Source organism: Ammodytes marinus, assembly GCF_949987685.1.
Source record: "Ammodytes marinus genome assembly, chromosome: 5".
NCBI classification, from domain to species: Eukaryota; Metazoa; Chordata; class Actinopteri; order Uranoscopiformes; family Ammodytidae; genus Ammodytes; species Ammodytes marinus.
Window position 1 is genome coordinate 20,259,285 of NC_137234.1, and position 15,813 is coordinate 20,275,097.

A 15,813-nucleotide genomic window follows, 5' to 3' on the forward strand; every position below is an offset into this window, starting at 1 on the left:
TGCTTCTCAACCGGAAACCTCTTACTTCAGCTGTAAAACACAGGAAGTTTAAATTTACAAAGCTAACATTCTGTTCTTAAGCAGGAGTAATGTTAACTTAACTTTACATCTCTGTTATGTGTAATAGCAAGCTAATGGTATCCAGTTAGCACTCACACAAATAAGGCTACAGCTGAAGCAAATGGGAATTATGTAGTGTAGCAGGTAGCATATTATAGGCTACCTGCTTGTTTGTTAATTTACATCTACATAATATGTATGTAAATTAAACAAAGTATTGATCAAATTAACCTGATTATTACACTAAATAAAAAGTTAAGGTAGGCTATCCCTTAAAAATATTATAATTTACGCGGGGTGGTCCCTCTCTGCACCATATTTCATGTCAATCCATCTAATAGTCTGAGATATTGAGATATTCCTCCCAAAGCAACACACTTGAGGGGAACCTGCAATGCATGGACATCATTTCCATCTCACAGTTGTGGAGGTAATTCAGTCTGGACCAACCAACCAACTGTCAACAAGACTGACATTGCCTTATAGAGCGACATGAATAGCATGGCTAAAAATACCACAGTACACCTGAACACAAAGACAAGCATTATCCACACCACACAGTCAATAATGATCTTTACATAATCCTACAGGAAAGGGAAGAAGTTGAACTCATTGGGAAACAATTCCAAAGACAATTTGAACAATGTGCTCACATTGGAGAACTGGGACTAGCCCCTCAACTTCCTTTAGCATTCAGTGACCCCCGGTTTGGTGCAAACCCCTGATTACAGCATTAGGGCAAGTCATTTTACAAATGGCCATAAAAGGAGAGAGATAGACATTCTTAAATTCAAATAGTAAGATTGAAATAATAATAGTTTCCCATTGACTATTAACTATGAATATGCATATTCAATCTATTTATCTTTTCTGATATCTGAATTCTCGCCCACCAATAATTTAACACAGGGTAATAAAGGTAAACAAGGAAACAGAGTTTCAGAATGATTCACACTTGTTCCTCTAAATTAACCCTAACCCTACAAGAACAGACACAAGCCAGCCACTTCCTCTTTTAGCCGTTGCCATAGTGACACTTATTTGTATTCCATCAAAAGCAATAACAGCAAAGAAACAAGCTTGTTTACGGCATGAAAACAAACAAACATGAAATGAGGTATACGCTTTTTATTTCATGGTTTCGTTTCAACATTGCACTTCCCTCTGTGTAGGAAATACGCTAAATACAGTAGATAACAATGGCCTTATTTTGACTTACCTAAAGACTATGTAATGCAAACATGCTTAAATTAAAAGTGATAGGCTATATAAACCAAACTTCAACTTACAACTGCAAATAAAAAATAAAGAACATTATGCTAAAAAAAATTAGCGCAAAGGAGATAGAAGAGATAAAAACTGAAAATAACAGAGAAAGAAAAAAAAATCTCCTTAGTTTCCCTCTCTCAGAACAATGTCTGCCCTATGAGAAACAACATTGACACACTGAAAAGACGATGTGCTCCTTTGATGGATTGCTGGGTCAATGTTTGCACTGCTACGATGGCTAACTCTTTATACAACAAACTTAACATACATACTGTCAATGTTAGGCTAGATAAAAGAAGAATATATTGGTCAACACTTGAAAAAGAAGGAATTCACAGAACACTTAACCGCTCAATAAACTTGTTCACCTGAGTTCCATTCATCATATTTGATAACCTGTGTAACCATGAATGAATGGGACCTAATGGATATGTGGGTCATATCATTTAGTAAGTGTAAAGTGGGTTTGGTAGAACATATAAGGAAGACAAGAGGCATGAAGCTTATTTGTGGCCAGACCAGCCTGAATAATGGTTTTACAGAATAATAAAACAGTTAACCAAGGCTCCATGGTTATAATCGGTCTATCTTGGCTGTGTGACGTTACAGCAGCACACACACAGACATCAGACAGCTGAGTCAGCCAATACGCATCCAGAAAAATAAAAATAATTAACATTTCCATGATGGTTACTCAGTGAGGAAACAAACATGCTTTCTCATCAGACGATGTGGTTGGGAATCCTTGTGGTTATGGCTCCTCTATGGCATTCCTTTTAGGCAACGTGCCTTTTTCCCTGCACAGTCACTGGAATGCGACTAGAACAGATTGCAAGATGTCCATATACGTACCCAGAGCAGTGAGATGAAATCCACCATCACTGTCTAAACATCCAGCCAATGAGTGCTTGCACAGACGTTGTGTACTGCTACAGAGTAATGTCGGACAATATATCAGCTAGTTACAAGGATAGCGTTAAAGGTAGAGTCGAGTCAGCGATTATGGGGAACGCTTGTCAAAATCACTTAATGTCAAAATCAGTGAATATCTCTGAGATCTGCTACCTGTCCGTACTGTGTGTGGGCTGACAAAAAAATCCAGTGTTAATACACAAGCCTAGGCTATGTAAACGGACATTTAAACAATGGGTATGTAAACAAAGGGAGCCAACCATAGCTAGCAGCATGCCCGTTTACAAAGCCTGTGTATTAACACTTGATCTTTTTTCAGCGCACACAGTACAGACATGGTAGCAGATCATGAGAAGATATTGAATATTTCACTGAATTTGACAAAAAGTGAATTTGACAAGCGGTGTCCAGAATCGCTGACTTCCCCTTTAAATGTTCACACATTCTAATCTGATTCATAGAAAGACAAAAGTGCAATCTCTGTTTTTTTTATTAAATATAGGCTACTGTACATATATTTGTGTCTTCATATCAACTTCTTGTTGCCACTTCCCCCTGTTAACTTACAGTATGTTGTTGCATGTGCTCGAGGTCTTTGATAAGGTGAGGGAGGTTGTCCAGAGTGTGTCTTTTGTTGTGTATACCTCTGGCCTATTGATGAGCTCTGCCTCACAGTGTCTCAGGCCGAATGAGCTATGCTGGCGTCATGATGGGAGCATGACTGGAGTGCTTCAAAAGGCTAGGCTTTGTGCAATATCAACACAGTAGGGCCTTGCTTGTGTTTGGGTGCCAGGACAGCAGAGCGGGCGTGTTTGGACAGTGAGTGTCACAGAGTGCTGTATAGCCATCTGGAATGTCCTGTGTCATCCCCACTCTGGGTCATACTCTCAGTCAGCATGCTGATGATAAACCACAGTAATCTCACAGTTGAAACGGGTGCGGATGCTATACGTTTTTTTCTTCTTCTGTATAATTCAGGTGTGTTGTCATTCAGAACACTCAAACCGGTCGCTTTGAGTTGAGCGGTACAGGAAGCTCATCAAAGACATGACAATCGGTTCTAAATGAACTCAGACAGAAGAAGGATGTGGAAGTATGAGGCTCTGCGAGCAAAAGTCACAGTTTGCATCCCAGTTAAAAGACGACTGAATAGAGAAGTGCTGGTAGTAAGGGAAAACGGGGAGACCAGAGGAAATCCTGTCAACAATGGTTGAACAAACTTGAGCGTGAGATAATGTGGATGAGGGCAAGCCTCTCACCAACCCTGGTGATTATTCACAAAGCCTGTCCACACAGAAATATGTGCTAGTCTGTGTGCGAGCCGTGAGGTCAGAAGAAAGAGGCAGGGAGGGACTCCTGAGAGGCAAAGCAGACAAAATGGTCCATTGTTGGATGATACAACCCTCAGGTTCTTTTCATAAGTGGGCAAGTTCCTCGTTGATCCTGAATGTATCCTCACAAACCACTACCTACCTTGTGAAATCCATTTTCATCTTTTAAATCCAATCCATTGTGATGTGATTAATTTCTTTTAATATGAAAGCCACAGGACTCATACTACGTACGTACATGAAAGGTTCAATACTTTGATACAACCCAGGAGGGCTGAAAGGAGGCTTAGGAAAGGGGTGTGGGGTAGAATGGGGTTCTGCACCACAACCTTCATCCTTTTTTTTTAATCAATTTGGAGGTACTTCCAGCGCCTCATTGGATAGGTAGTCAAAACCCATACGACATTTGATGACTTGTGTTTGTACCAACACATTCACCAGACGATGTCTAACATCTGAAGGACATCCAAATATCAGCACAACAGACGTGTAAACTCGCCCACTTTGGTCTCCATGGCAACTGCCTCCATCAGCTTGCACCATGCTGTGTTGTCCATGAGTGTGACCTTACACTCCAGCCTCCAGTCCTCTCACTATCTTCAAAACCCTGCACACAGTTAATCAAAACCTTGGCGGGAACCGATCTGCCTCCATGTGTCCGTCAGCTATCTTGTCCAGCTGTTACACGTAAAGAGATTGCTTAGCAGAGATCGTCGGGCGGCAGTCGGAGGAGAAAATGTCACACTGTGGCAGTAAAGCCCAGGAATTGTCAAGAGTCTGTTCAGGTGCATTTTGCAGTTGAGTTATGTTGTTACAGTTTTTCACAATTGCTTGAACACATTTCCTGATAGACTACCTCACTTTTTCAAAACCCTAAACACAAATTTCAAAACTCAAACACAAAATGCTAAATCCTTCACTTCTCTTGCAAAAGCACACTTTACCCTCAAAACAATGTTAACTCTTCACTAAATGGTGTTTTCATTTCAAATGACAAACACACACATCATATGACTAGACATTTCTAGCACTCATTGAACACTGGTGTGCAGAATGGAAAACACTATAGTATAAATTCAAACCACTATATGAATGCTTTATCAGTAGAATTATGCCTTTGCATGTGCATACACTTTCACCTACAGTAACCACAAATACTTTACAGTTTTTGCCAAATGCTAACACACATGTTGCAGAATAGTTTATTTTACCATTTCAAACAAACACAATGAATAGGTAGGACTGCAGTTCAAGCAATTCAGTGTGTCAGTATAAACTACTGTACTGTACAGTAAAAAACAATTACAGTAAAATTAGGGAACAATGGTAAAAAAAACAGCGTTGTAAGGAATTGGGTGGTTGGATTATGAATCCTTTTATGGATACCGCCTCCTGTTTGCGTCTGGCCACATCGCCTCATCAACATCACACTCAATGTCATCTTTTGAGAAGCAACAGGGAAAGGATCATCTGATATCCAGTATAAATCTCCTAATTATGGAGCGACTCAGGTTGGGCTGCACTCTCTGTCCAGGCTCCCTCATTGATAGGCCATGATCTATAACATGGTCCACTATAGTGTCCCTGTTGTATGTGTCTCTGTCTGTTGCCTTCTTTGTCCTCGTCCTCCTGTCGCTCTCTCTCCTCCTCTTTCCTTGACTCTTACTGTCTCAGAAAGGAGCTGAGCTCACCTGGGGTCTATTTGTAGTGCTAAGGTTTAGACTGATTGGTATTCAATTATTTATTTATTTTTTCAAGAAGTGTGTTGGAGAATTTCAAACACAGTGCAAAAGGGTTGTAGGGTTGGTGCTTTGGTTTAGGGCATAGTTACAAAAGTTAGAGGTTGTGATGCTGTGGTCATAGCAGTCACTTTTAGTGTTTACAGTATTCGGCAAAAACTGTATTTGTACCAAAATGTGCAGTCTACTGTAAATCACAGCAACCAGGAGCTCATCTCTGACCCTTCTATAGCTAACTGCACAAAAGCCTTTTGAGTTTAGAAATTTGATCGGCAGTGTGTTCTGTGTGAATACCATGAGAGAGAATTCAGGAAGAGTGTGCAAGATATAGAGAATTGTGTGTAGTGTTGTGAAAAATGTGTGTTTTCGAATGAGAATATGAGTCTAAGGCAGGAAATGTGTTTGGAGTTCAGCAGAATTGGTTAAGCAGTTGGTAAATTAGTTTCAGATTGTGCACATTGTGTCTGATGTTCCAAAAAATGTGTTTAAACAATTGTGAAAAACTGTATTTGGAAAGACATTGTTCAGCGGTATGCTCTGCTTCAACAAATGCAGAAGTTGTCCAGCTCAATATTAAGTTGCAGGAAGCTCTAATAAAGGAACATGATGTCACCCTCATACAGTAAGGTCATATTAGAACAGAGAAAGGGTAGTACATCAACAGCAGTAATAGTCCGCTTAATTATAAATATTAGAAGGTCATTGCATACAAATGGCACAAAGGGGCTTTGTATGGCTGCACACATTTCATTATTACAGTTAGGCTATGGCACAAGAAGAGACAACTGATCAACATGTCAAGGTTTTTAGTTGGTTATCGCCAGCTTCTGAGCACTCTTTTCCTATCAGTATACTGGTAGAATTACATATCTGCCATCCAATCTATGGCTGCTAACACCCTGTGCCTACACAGCAAATTTGTGTCGACTTCCTGCCATTTATCAGTGTGATGCATTGTATGTTCTTTGATGGTATATAGCTCACACGTCAGTTTTGCTTTCGTGAGCAGTTGACTTGATCTCGGGTTGATCCGTGGAGCTATATCTCTTCCCAGCAGTTGTGGAAGGTGTGCACATAGATAAATACCCACATATAAATACAGTGGTTGTAGTTATATCCATCAAGACCTAAGTAGAAGAAGTGGATAAGCCTGTCTTAGGCTGAGAGCAGATGGTGTCAGAAGTTAGAAGATGACCTCCGTGTGCTGTATAAACTCTGTGCAATTTTCTGAAAAGCAAATATACAATATAATACAAAGTTATGAAAGGAAATGTCAACTTAGAATGTAAGACAAAATACATTTGAAAGATGAACAAGTAATATAAGTAATAGTGACATTTCATGCTCATCAAATCAGTCACATAAAAACAACAAAAACAAATAAAACCTTGTTTTATAGCGATTATGATTCAAGCTTTACTATTAAGGGCACTGTTTTTCCTCTTCACTTTTTCACAAGAATGTAGGCTACCGTGGTCACTAAGGAGGAACATGGTAGACCTTGTATGTGTTTGCCTGCAAGTGGCTAGTTGAACAGTGGGCATACTGTAGAAAAGCTGTTCTCCGCCAATTGCCTTTACGCTCCCCCTCCTCCGCCTGTATGTCTCCCTTCTCAATGCACACATCGCCATCTGATACCACAGCAACAGAACAACATGTCCTCGCTTTGCCGTCATTTAAAAGTGGTTAAGTGCGTGAAGAGTTGCAGTAAAAGCAGCTTAGTTGGGGAAAAGGCACTTCAGACAGTATGTTTCTGTCAGCATTGGCCAACATAGCATTACATGTTAATGCAGATACTTTATCTGTATTCCATTACTACCTGCATTATCAACAACTCACCTTAGGCAAGCTACATTGTGAATAAAAAGATTTAGAAAATCCATAAAACTCCAAAGTAAATCAGTTAGCGCACCACATAAAAAATTCAAAAGGTGCAAGATCTTTGTCCTGTCAAACTGCATTAACTGCACATATTTTTCTAATTGAAGATGATAGAAGTGTGTGGTGTGTACAATAGAAACCCAACTGGAGACAAGTTAAAGTCTGTGATACAATTTTCCCCATTTCAGTAGCTTCGTCCATCTGAAAAAAACAAAAATAAAACAAAAACAAGACAAGAAAAATACTAAGCCCCATTTACGCATATCTAGGATAATCCCTGCCTGACTGGTGCTGATACCTATGTAAACAGCTGTTATGCTTGCTAACAGCAAAGATAAACATCTGCCAACAGAGGCTGACCTGTATACTCACGACAGCTTAGCAAATTATACTAATTGGCTTCGATGAAATAATTATTATGCAATCTCTTTAGATTCTCATGAAACAGAAACAGACACACACATCTGTGGTTTCCGTTGTAGCCATGCAACATCAAGAAGGTGGGGAGAAACATGTTTTAATGAGGCACACACACGCTTAAAGGTTTAACAGTGTGTGTTTTATTGGTATCTAAGGAGACCAAAACTTAAACGGTTGTGTTAATTTTGAATAGACATGGAGTTACAAGATTCGTTTTCAGGGACGTCAACATTTTTTTTTTTTAAATAAGTTAAAACCTATTAACATGAATGTCAAAATTCATTAAGTTCTTGATTCTGTTCTGAATTTTGTAACAGCAGGAAATGGTTAATCATATTAGAAACCTCCAGAGCCAGTGATTTTCAGTTATAAATATTTTTGACAAATGAAAATTGGGTGTTTTTACAGAATCATTTACATGTACTAGTGACACAGTAGATGCACTGGGACTGAAACACAAAAGTTGAACTGGAATAACTTTAAATATGTACAACTCTGGTGTGATATAACAATATAACAAACCCCCTATTATAGTATGTGGGAAGCACCCTGCTATGCAACGTTTGTTTCTGTAATAATTGGCACAACTGCTAGAATCTTCTGCCACTCAAGCAGAAGCCAACTTTAACTCATCCATCACAAAGCCCAGTGTTAAACCGTCACAAACAGAAAGTAATTCTATGTACAAACCTACTGTGTAAGCCTCAATCTAATAACGAGTAGTGATCAACTTCTTTTTTAAGAGCTCTCTGCTTGTGAAAGCAAGATACAGGCTTTGTAATGTAGGCGTTTCTTGCGTTTGCCTTTCGAATCCCTTTCATATTTCAGCTATCTCACTTTTTATTTTTAACATGCTAGGGCCATGCGCTGCGGTTTTTCTAGGTTGGTGCGGAATTTGTCAAGAAAACGTGAAGCTAATTCGTCGTCGACCAGCCGTCCGTCACTGGACAGAGTGACTGTCATCAGCTGGTGGGTGCTCAGGGTCTGGTCGTCCTCGCACAGCCGCAGCACGGCCCTGGAGGTCCCTACTGCGAGGATGCACGCCTGGGGAGGGTTGATCACAGCGCTGAAGCCACTGATGCCAAACATTCCCAGGTTTGATATGCTGCCAAAGTGAAGAAAGTGGGGGGAAGACAGTACACATATTACATTCGTCATTTGTCAAACTCAGCATGGGAGAAAATGCAATACAATGAACTATGTGGGAATAATGGCTGTTCTGATGCACACAAACAATGTTACAGTGAGGAAATGAACAAAACGAGAGGGTGAGTTCAGTATAATAATATAATTGGCTATGGACATTTCATTTATTAATCAGTAAAGATTAATACAGTATAGTACCAGCCTGCAAATTGCTCCCTAAATGTTGTGTATAGAGCAAGGACTGACAAACAGTTTGCCGTTTGCCTTAATGAGACTAGTAGCTCTGGGGGATGGAAAAAGAAGGAAGAGAGGAAGGGTGTACACATACATCCTCAGGAGGACAATGTGGGCTGCTTTCTCCATAGGAATGCATTGCTCTTGCCTGACACAGAAACCCCATTAATATCTAAATGACACCATTAATTCTAATGAGCTGAAAAGCCTTCCTTTCCTATTTCTGCAATTGATGGCCGAGCCACTGATCGTAACGTGTCGCCCAGGAGCACAATCGTAGAATATGCATAATGTATAGACTATCTGCGGGACCGGATTTGAGTCATAACGGAAATTAATGATCACTATCTTATCTCTGAGCTACAAAGGAAATTATTAGGTGAAATGAGATGTTAGAGATGGAAGGGGCCACTGTTCCCATATATAAAAAAAAAAAAAAAAACTGTTAATTGAATTGATAAAATGTAAAGAGATCTATCAAATATTGAAGGAGACAGACTAGTCATGAGACATTCCTTAGGTCTCTTTCTAACCCAGGAGATGGTGTGTGTTTTAGGCTTACCTGAATGAGCCGCCCTGGTATTCCTCAGGTAGAAGTTTCCCATCTCGAGCCTTCAGGGCCAGTGCCTGTGGAAACATGACATGTCATTCAACTAGGGTTGCAAAGGGGTGGAACGTTTCTGGGAAATTTCCGGAAGCTTTCGCCTGGGGAATTTTGGGAATATTTAAAATTGGGAATTATAGGAATTAACTAAATGGCGGTAATTTAAATGATCTGTTTTACTGAACAACACAAAGATGAATGCACACATGCTATCTGCCATATAAGACAAAGCACATATCCAAATCATAAGAAATATGTGTGCAATATCACCTGTGCTCCTGGTCTGCTTTTGCAATTAAACCCACACAGTATTGGCTAAAAAGCTGTTCAATACCACACTCTGAACCCTATCAGGGGAGCATTCTCAATTTTCGTAAGCGTCGCTGTAGTTAAATAAACCCATCAATGAGTCAAATAGACCACAAAAAATAAATGGAAACAAATCAAACTGTATTTGGAATCTAACACCAAGCCAAGCTAAGCCAGCAGAGTGGCACTAAAACTTCAAATATTTTCTAACTTGTCAACTAACCACAAAAGACTTCTATTTTTTAGGAAACTTTAGGCAATCATGTTCAAGAAAATGGTTACCCTTTAATGTCCAATAGCAAGCGCTGAGATAAATGGAAACTATCAGACTGTGCAATACTAAAATGAAGAAAGGGAATTGGCAACACCCAGAAGGAAAGAGGGGACATCTGGCGAGGAGAACTAGCACATTACTGCATGAGCTTCTGTTCTAACAGAGCATGAATGAGAGTATCAACCTTGGAAAAAAAACACACACACAATGCATCTGTCAATAAAGAACAAAGAACGTTGATGGTATAGGTGTAACAATGTGGGCATGCACATGAACAGATACGCCTTGACTAAGAAGCAACTCTGGGTTTACCAGTTGCACCGCTGTATGTATCAAGTATTAGCTTTTCAATCTCTATGCTATACCTGTAATGTTGAGTATAGGCTACTGTTGAAAAGCTTTTGTTATCTCTTTCCAAGCTATTTCTCTCAGTTCGGACTTTCTTTCAAAATGTACAATGTCAATGTATTTATTCAAATGGGTACCAGCATAAAGGTTAATGCAGGGAAACCAACACAGAAAGTGAAGACTTGATTTTGAGATCTTAAGCAGCTTTAGATTCAAAAACAGTATGATGTTCCACTCCATCCATTAACTGCCAGCAGGGACCTCTCAATGCTTTATTCAAGCCACATGTTGATTTTTAAATTGAGACCAATAAGGACTAGCAAATGTAGATATAACTCGAGGCAGAAGCATTACCAAACTGAAAAGCAATGGGTAGCAAAGCTTTTTGCGCTCTGAAATGTCCACATAGTTAGTTGCCCATGTTTCACAGCAGCTGCAGTGTGTGCATGTGTAAATGCATTACTGATGGAACATTTAGCCACGTAGTGATTTGATAACCACTAACTTATATTACTTTATTTAACTTGAATTGAATGTTGTCTTAAAAATTATATTTTGAATTGATTACTTTCAACAAAATTAGTTTGGATACTGTTTAGGTTGGCCTTTACCAGAAAAATTACTTTTCTTGTGGCGCTTGTGGATATTTTTGAAGGAAGTCCACTTAGGCAGATGTTCAGTCACGGTGGACCGATGGAGCTCAAACTTTTTTTTAAATTAATTTATAGCTGTCCCCAGACAAATGTGCAACATCATAACTCTATTCCCTTTTGGCATGTCTGTCCCGTATGGGTTCACTTTGGTGAGCCTAAACTGACCTCAATCTCTGTTTTATTTAGTGCAGCCCAATTTCTTCCCTACATATCTCTCATTACATTGGTCCATTTCATCACTCAATTTGGCCCACCTGATTGTGTTTACCTGCTCGATTTAAGCAATGCAGCTCAGGGTTCACAAACTTTTGCACATACAAAAGTTGGCAAATCATTTGTTTTATCTGTTTTAACGATTGATTTTCCGGAAATGTTGAATTGATAAACAAACATCTGTTATTTCATATACAAAAATACTGGTATTGATACAAATGAATGATGACATACTTTCAAGCAGCACTGTATTGTATTGCAATACACCATAACATTATAATTGCTTGCACTCCATATTCCATGCTGTTAGCGTTGTCTTGTGTTTTGAGGAAAAACCTTGTTCTATAATGTCAGCAATTTAAAAAATAAATAAAAATAAAATAACAAATTAAAAGGGTTGACCAAAAAACAAATACAAAATACTTCATGAAGTACAAATCCAGGCATGTTGAGGCAAAACATAATCTTTCATATTTCCATAAGCACTAAAGTACCTTATTCAAAACGAGTTGACATTTTACAGAATTAGTAATAGTGCGCTAAGCTGTCTGTCCAGACAAGCAGATACAGACAACTATTCACGGGCTGAAGCAATTCAATCTATTGCAAGATCGGTTTGCATGGATTATACAATTACAGCTTAGTCATGAATGCTTGAATGAGTATAAGTACTTCTAAAACTTATTACACAGCCACTCCCTGTCTCCCTCCACAACTCTCACTGACTCTCACACACAAACTGTCTATTCAGCAAAGACTACCACATACTCACTACTACTGTCACAAGTATGAATACTGCCATAGTCATACTAATATTATATCAGCCACTGTCACTTAGGCCACTACTACAGCATCTACAACCCTGAGAATATGATGTATCCTTCCATAAAACAATGACATAAACAGTAGGGCCCGACCGATATATCGGCCGATTATAGCACATCTCCGAAAAATCGGCATAATGGCCGCCGATTTTTTTTCCCCCCAGCAATCATGTTGAGTGAGATGCATTGCTGCCCCGGAGGTAGCCTTATAGCATATTAACAGCGGCAACAGGTGTGTTGTAATACATTGGATACCGGCATCGGCACCCAAAAATCCACATCGGTCGGGCCCTAATAAACAGCATACATATGGGCCCTGAACATTACAGTAGGTATAATGCAGCAGGTCAATGCTGGTTAGAGACATAAAGTTCACAACCCTCATCTGGAGAAATTCATCTATTTGATCCGCATGTGTGTGTCTTTCATGAGAAAAAGTGAGACTAACCATCAAGGGTGTGTCTGTACATGCATCACAGATTTTGTGAGCATATTTATGCGTTTGTGAATAAATGCCTGTCCCCAGCTGCTGACTGTAAGCAGGAGAAAGAGCTGACCATTGTGGCTTTACACAGCATCTGTGGCCAGTAAAAGCTGAGACCCGCAACCCAACAACTCAAAAATCAAACCAACTATGATCAGTTATCTTCAGATTAGGGATGTCCATTTAGAATTTTTTCTCTAACCCTTTACCAATGCTCATAAACTGATTTAAGATTAAATGTAGCCTGTTTATACTGAAAAACACGAGGCGCTAAAAAAAATAAAAAAAATATATATACATGATGTGCTCAGTATGGCGCTCCCTTGCCTATATGAGCCCTGGCATGGCATGTTCACATTACAGACTTCCACATGTACAAATGTTATGTTTTTTTTGGACATATTGCATGTCAGGATGCTGGGCTCACGTTCCATAGAGCAGGTGAGACGGACAGGTGGTGAGCCCGGACCTCCAAGGGGCCGGGATCCCACCTGACTTTTATTATTTTTCTTAACTGTTTAACTAATAGTATTAATCGGTTATAATTATTCTTATCGGTTAACGGTTAACCGTGGACATCCCTACTACAGATCTATACAGCTGTTCTAAAACTGCCCTATTAGATATGATTGACAACAGGGAAAAAAGGGACTATATATACATATATATTTCCAATATAGTTGGGCGGCAGTCAAGGTTCAACTCCTCCTTAATCTAATCCCATTACAAATCAACAGCTAAACTCCATGTCGCCCCCCGCCCACCCCACCTTCGCAAATAGACTTTAAGGGACAACTCCTGCCTCGTAACATATGAAAACAGAAGGAATAGTTTATAATTCTTTCTTATCTTTAAATTCTGTCACACCTTTGAATTTACCTTTGCATTAGCTGAGATCTCCTGGACTCCTTTGTCAGCAGCATCCTTTATGATGGGGGTAATGAGGCCCTTGTCTGTCGCCACGGCGATTGCAATGTGAACTGAATCGAGTGCACGGGGGCCGTCGCCGGACCAGGTCACATTGACTTCTGGCATCTCCTGGGATAAAAGGTCAGAGGTCAGCACAGGTTCTGACAGATGTTAACAGGGAAAAATAAACTGCCTTCTTGCTTTGGTTACACAGCTTCCGCAAGTGCGGAGAGGCAAAACAAAGTGTGATACAAATACCAAAAAAATATGTGATTTTCTGTATTATAAGGAGAAGTATATATACAGTATATGAATCAACTATGATAACAGTAAAATAATGTGAAAAAATCATGAATTTGTTGGACAAGGTAGACTTCACTTTGTATACACTACAAGCAATAGAGGCACTGTAGATATCTATGAATTGGCTGTGGCAGAGCATCAATAACAAAATATGTTGTGTATTGTTTCACAGCATAACATTGATGATGAATGATTGGGGTAGATAGTATAAAAAAAGTATGAACACAACAATATTTCATCTATCAACACAATAGTTCAGCGGAACATGTGCCAACACACCCTGCTTTGGTAAAAAAAAAAAGATGAAACAAAATTGACCTCAGAAGCCACTTCCTGATGTACTTAGGTGAACTAAGAGGGGGAAAGTGCAACTAATTTTGCCAGTTTTATCATGTTTCACAGTTATATAAGTGAATCGCATATTTCAGTTTAGAGACGAAGCCAATGAGACTATGAGAGAGTCATGTGATGTGAATGTTTAGGCATTTTGCTGGGAAATGTACACATTTTGGTTCCACATTCCTTTCATTTACTGTTACACAGCCACCCAATAGCCGGCTTTCTCAGCTGCAGCACAAGCTTCCCAGATTGGCGTTTCATGCATACGGTATCTAGCTTCATACAGTCCTTATGCGGTGCAATGTTGAGCACCCGTGATGTCTGAAACACTGTATGATAACAGCTAACAGATAAGATAACAGCATGATGAAAGAGAAGAAGATGATAGGTAACGTTGCTTTATCAGATACAACCGATACATTCCCAGTTAGAAAAACTAAATAACCAGGGGACGACATCTATTTTTAAACTCCTGTTTCCCTCTGCACAATCCTCAAATCATCATCAATCAGTATCTTTCTTTACAGTATAAAAATACCTTAAAAGGGAATTTCTGAGGATGTCCCCCAATGTGTTTTAGGGAGATATACACGTTAAGAGTCTCAGTCCATCAACCAATTTATTCATCTGGATAATGTGGCAGCGTGGGGAAACACAATTACCTTGATGCAAAAGTGATATAGAAAAAACTGGAAATCCTAAACAGCAGGAACTACAGATTGCTGTGTGTTCACATGCTTTGTTAAATCACTGGCAGACCTGTTACTAGCAGGAATATTAGTTGAACAATCATGTTTATTGTAAGTAAACACATGGTTAGGGGGTGAATAAACAGAAATAAACAAGGTGAATGAGCACACAACAAAAAAAGGAACACAACTTACTTTAAGCGTAACAGCAGCTGCCTTGATAATGAAATCATTAACGGACACTTTGATTTGTTCTGAAAAGACAAAAGAAGAAAAAAACTGTGTGTGTGAAGCCAATTCAAGCTCTAATGAAAATCAACACAGTAGTATCTCTGCTTATCACCATGATTCAACTGATGAGATGGCTGTATATGCTTAAGTGGTGAACCTTAGTATGACCAAAGTCAAACCAGCCATAGGGCATGTATATGGGTATGTGTTCTGTACAAGACATGGTAAATGGTACATGAGTGATACTACAAGTTCCCTCAGAGGAAAGGAAAATCTCTTGCATCTCAATCACCTTGATGACCATGACATCAGCTGATCAGAATCAGCCTCTCTCTCTATATGATTCAGTCCCTAGCATTTTGCTCCCCTCCCCACTCCCGTGCATGACAGCGGTGGGCCAGGCGAGCTTGGCAAGGGCATCACTGCCAACGTTTTACTAGTGTCCATTAGTGCAGTACCAGACAGTTATGAATGCTGTGAGCGGGATGATTAACGAGCTAACCGTGAAATCGCGCTGCTCCTGAACAATAGGGCTCCACAAAAACAACCGGGGGAAGAGAGAATCCCTCAGTACACACACACAACCCTTCGCTAATAGGTCTGGAATGGTCCGACCCATTTCCTCCATCACAGAGACAGGA

The 15,813-nt window shown here is 39.6% G+C and overlaps 1 protein-coding gene across 1 annotated transcript in view; it reads right to left on the bottom strand.

Moving 5' to 3' along the window:
* Positions 1-7,744: 7,744 nt before the first annotated feature.
* pdhx (pyruvate dehydrogenase complex component X) overlaps positions 7,745-15,813 on the bottom strand; it is a 29,095-nt gene continuing 21,026 nt past the window's right edge. The window contains exons 8-11 of the mRNA XM_080027346.1: positions 15,137-15,195; positions 13,581-13,739; positions 9,555-9,619; positions 7,745-8,717 (exon numbers count right to left, since the gene is read on the bottom strand). Coding sequence (XP_079883472.1) covers positions 8,459-8,717; positions 9,555-9,619; positions 13,581-13,739; positions 15,137-15,195 — 542 coding nt within the window. The 3' untranslated portion in view covers positions 7,745-8,458. The remainder of the gene's footprint in view (positions 8,718-9,554; positions 9,620-13,580; positions 13,740-15,136; positions 15,196-15,813) is intronic.